General features: G+C 37.4%; 1 protein-coding gene across 1 annotated transcript; it reads left to right on the top strand.

The window, feature by feature from the left end:
• Positions 1–607: 607 nt before the first annotated feature.
• cyba (cytochrome b-245, alpha polypeptide) lies at positions 608–3175 on the top strand. Its single transcript, XM_010793792.1, has 6 exons — positions 608–789; positions 1066–1135; positions 1475–1549; positions 1671–1754; positions 1883–1964; positions 2350–3175. Exons 1-6 carry the CDS (start codon positions 732–734, stop codon positions 2533–2535), a joined length of 555 nt encoding a protein of 184 aa, XP_010792094.1. The 5' UTR covers positions 608–731; the 3' UTR covers positions 2536–3175.
• Positions 3176–4741: the final 1566 nt, after the last annotated feature.

A 4741-nucleotide genomic window follows, 5' to 3' on the forward strand; every position in this document is an offset into this window, starting at 1 on the left:
ATATACAGTATCTGAAGACAAAGATTTAACATGAAGATTCAATAAATCAACAGTAGGTGGCGATAATGCTCCAAGTGGTTGCGACTCGCCATTAAAGCAAAGAAGAAGAAGGGCCTAGAGATGAGTGTGGGACAGTTACCTGAACCCAGTGTTCCTGCTACAATTACATACTTAAATGCTGTCGATTGTTTTCTGTAATAATAAATAAATAATATTGTAGTCAATATAATTATATAGGGACAGGTGCAAAGGATGGAAAAGAATATGTGCCCAATCAGAATAGCTAAAATGTTTAGAATTATATTCAACCCAAGCTGACTTTCAATTAAAAAAATAGTCTTGTGGGTCAAATATACAAAAAAAAAACATAAAATGAATTCATTTATCTATGGCAAAATAAGAAGAACTTGAAGAAGAATATAAACATATTGTATGAAAAAACCTCCCTAAAAAAAGATTTGCGTATGTTATTAACGCAGGCCCTACTTAACCTGTCCGTTTTCTCATTATTATGTGTACCTGTCTGGAATGTTTGCCTGTTTAGCCCCGCCCCTACCTGCACTGTTCGGAAATGACGCCAGAAAAGGGATCGGCTATGGGTAGCCCTGCCTCTCAGCCTACATGCATCTCACATCTCGTAAATACAAGTTCTTCCTTGTAGAAACAAGATAACTGTGAGCCGCTCTCCGGTGAGTTTCAGAGTTTTCAGAGGGGCCGCTTCAGTGATCGCGATGGGGAAAATAGAGTGGGCAATGTGGGCCAATGAGCAGGCTCTGGCTTCAGGACTCAGTGAGTATACAACTTTATCTAAAGATACAATACAAATATTACTGAACTTAACATATTAGTATCTGATTACGTTTCATGAGTAAATGAGCATTATAATTCAAACTGAAATATTTTCATTAATCTTGTATTTTGTATGCATTACAATTTCAAATTTTATAACATAATCAGCTATAAATCCAAACTGTTTTAATCAACAATCAAGTCGATGTACAAACAGACTCAACGTTTGTGTCTGTTTTTAAAAGTTTTAATGATCTTTCTGCTTCCTTCTTTCAGTTCTCCTCACTGGAGGCATTGTGGGGGTGGCTGGACAGTTCAGAGGCTGGCAGTTTGCTGCTTATGCTATGTATCCTTTACACTGTGCATAAAGCAGATATCAATATGTCTCTTCTTGAAAGTGTTCATTTTCAAGTTTCCCACCTTGTAGATTTACTAGCATGCGTTTAAAGTCTTATTTAGCCTTTAATTGCATGCTGTGAAATAATTCATAAAAAAACAAACTTGAAACAGATGTGATATAGGGGAGCACTAAATGAAATCCACTACCACTATTTATTTTTGGCAAGTTAATGAGTCCAAATAAACCTGCTCACGGTCACAGATGTTAATATAAACGATTGTCCTATTATAGTTGTGATGTGACGAGTGAATCTTGTGAAATGAAAAAGTCTTGACAGATAACTAGTGCTGCTGGGGCATTCGTGTGTCTACTTGAGTATCCACGAAGCAAGAGGACCAAGGGCACAAGTGTGGAGAGAACGTAAGTGATTTTCATGATTTACTTTGTCTGCAACGTGTATACTGTATATGCTTAAAGGCTCAGGTTCACTGATGATTTGCCTGAATATTGTTGCTCACTCCTGTGTCTTGTTCTCTCTCAGGGGCCAGTACTGCTTCACTGTATGTGTGAAATCCTTTGGGCCATTGACAAGGAACTACTATGTCAGAGCATTTTTACATGCTGCGTGAGTGTTACACTCGTCACTTTCCTTTGTTAGACTGCATTCCTGTTATTCACAGTCAGTCTTTCCACAATGGACAAATACATGGCTTATTGTGTTTTGGCCTTACATTTCCTTTCTGTCTTTCTTAGACTCAGTGTACCTGCAGGTTTTTTACTTGCTACTGTCCTCGGGTGTGTGTGCCTGGGCATTGCCAGCATCATCTACCTTGCAGTAAGTGGGCAGCTTTCGCAAAATGAATCTCCAGTTTGTATATTAACTTCAATAAAGGTGATGGATGAGACTTGAAGTGGCCAGTTCTCAGAAACAAGGAAGTGGAAACAAGGAAGAGATTGTTTCATGACTAGTATCTCTGTTGAGAAATGGCCCTTTTGTTATGAAATCCGACCAGTCAGAGGTGTGCCTGAATTCTTAAACAAACCTAGATGTGGCAATAAACCAAAGATATAAAGCTTTCCAAGTAGCTCAGTTTATCTAATTGCCACCATAACATATCTCTTATTATTGTTGAGATTATAATAGTTTATAGGTATGCTTAACTTTATCTTACTCTAGCCAAACACAACTGACTATTCTTTGTCAACACTTTGTTTTCTAGGCAGCTATCCGAGGTGAACACTGGGAGCCCATTCTTCCAAAGAAGGAGATGGCCAGAAAGCCAGATGACAGCATGAAGAATCCACCTCAGAATCCACCACCAAGACCCCCTCCTGAGACGCGCAGAAAGCGAGTCGACGACCTAGAGGGAGCAGCCTATGATAACCCCATTCCTGTTGGCGAGTAACCAGCCAATTGCTCCACCCTCTGCATTCCTTTTACTCACTGCCTGAGCTATTGGTACAAAACCAGTCTTGCGTCACCATTTTCTCAGTTTATGGACAAATGAATTTTTCTGAAGTTAAGGAAAAGCTTGTGACTGGACTACATGTTGAGTCCACTCCTTCTTACCTCACCCTGCAGGGAAATAGCTGATAAACAGAGAAAACATCTTCTTAGCAAGAATTTAGAATTAAATGAAGGATGGGTAAAGTGAATGTTACTTTTGAACAAAAAAAAACATGCCCCCAGAAGTCAATGGTAATGCTATCGCTGCTCAGTGCCAACAAATAACAAAAGTTGTCTTGTCAAAAGACTCTAGGTAAGGTAGTTATTTTTACTGCTGTTTCAAATGTGCTGTTTTCTCTGCCAACCACTGTACTGTATATTCTGTAATGGCATACAACATATTCTGTTATTAATAAATGTTACTCAGTGTGTTTGTCTATTTAATGAGGTAAACTGATCACAATACTGTAGGACTACACAGCACTGTTTTCTACAAATAAATAGACAATTGGTTGGTTGTGTCACATTGATATTAGGCATTTGTCATTATTTTGTCTGTACTTTGATATGTTGTAAATAAACCCTTTTGTGCCACTGAATCATACATTTTCCTTGGTTTTTACATATGTCTTATTTGACAAGTTCCGTTTGGATGATTATTTTAAGTTATGAAATGTGCCACTTCCCCATTTCGCAAACACACAGGATTTCAATACATTGGAGTTTCCCTTTCTTAAGTGTAATTTCTACATTTCATTTAATATAATTTAGCCGACAATTTCATCAAAAACCACTTACAATGTCTTTCTCATTGTTTGTCACATTGCTGTTCTTTATTGACTTTAGATGGAAACAATATGTTAATACTTCTGGCTAGTTGACGGACAAGTTCTGTGTGTTTCTGTCATTTCTATTCTCATGTCTCCAGGTTTTGTTTTTGTCCTTCACAGCTGACCTGTTAAGCAGCTGTGTGAAAACCACAGAGGTACTGTGACACTTCCCCATTTTATTGTGTGGGGCTGAAACATGTGAAGCGCAAACCAATGTACAGCAGTTATTTATTTAAGATATGTATCAGTACTATATAAAAATAATTACTCAAATAAACTACTTATAGGTTATATTCCTAAAGTAACTTCTGGGAAAAAAGTTTGGGGGAAAATATGCAGTTTTTTTAAATGCATCTTTTTTTTACAGCATGCAAGGCTCGAAACAATGAAAGTTATTTAAAACCTGCCAGGCAGTTAACATCAGGGAAATGCTGCCACCTCCTGCTGTGTGAGAGAACTACAAAACATACTCAGTTGATTTGAAACAGTATTTGTACTGTAGGCTTTGTAGGCTAAGAGTTTCAGGATAAGTGAGGTTAAACTATTTCATTTACACAGCAAGATTCATACACTCAGGCTGTTTCAAAGCTCTCTAAATGTGTCAACCTCTAAGAGAGACTTATAACGAAACAGTGTAATACAAATCTCCTTGAGATACAAAAACAAGGTGCATTCAAAAATATGAAAAAGAAAATAAATTATAAATACCCAAAATGTAATAAGTGACATGACCACGAAAGAAAGATACATTACAGTTTCTATGCCATGTAAAAAGTACTACCTCCTGTTCAAAACTTTACAATAAAGTTAATAGTTATTGATGCAATTGTATTCCTTCCTGTGGGGGGCAGTAGCACACAAAGAACCGTTTAATCTGTTAGAAGAAGAAAACCAACCAATGGGATTGACCCTCATTTAAGTTTAAGTAAATTGTCAGAATAAGTGAGAAATTGATTTAACTTCTGTTAGACAGCTATATGCCAAACATTTTTGCATACATTCACAGTACATATTTATTCAGTATGATAGCTGTCTAACAGAAGTAAAATTCATTTCTCACTTATTCTGACAATGTACTTAACCCCAAATAAAAGAACCCAATAAAAAGAGTTGTTAAATAATAGTGAAGTATAACAATAACTCATCTCTCTCGAGTTTTCTTTTTGAGCTTTGCCAAAAGCCACTGTGTCAAGTGTCCTACTTGGGTTGCCGTACGGAGTTGTCCAATATGGCGGATCATCTCGCACATGCGCACTGCAGATCAGGCAGGGCAGCAGATCGGGTAGTGACAACGCCAATCACAAAGCTTTGATGCGTTCAAGTGCATTATTCTGG

This window comes from Notothenia coriiceps, unplaced genomic scaffold (genome assembly GCF_000735185.1).
Source record: "Notothenia coriiceps isolate Sejong01 unplaced genomic scaffold, NC01 NC01_scaffold00037244, whole genome shotgun sequence".
Lineage (NCBI taxonomy): Eukaryota > Metazoa > Chordata > Actinopteri > Perciformes > Nototheniidae > Notothenia > Notothenia coriiceps.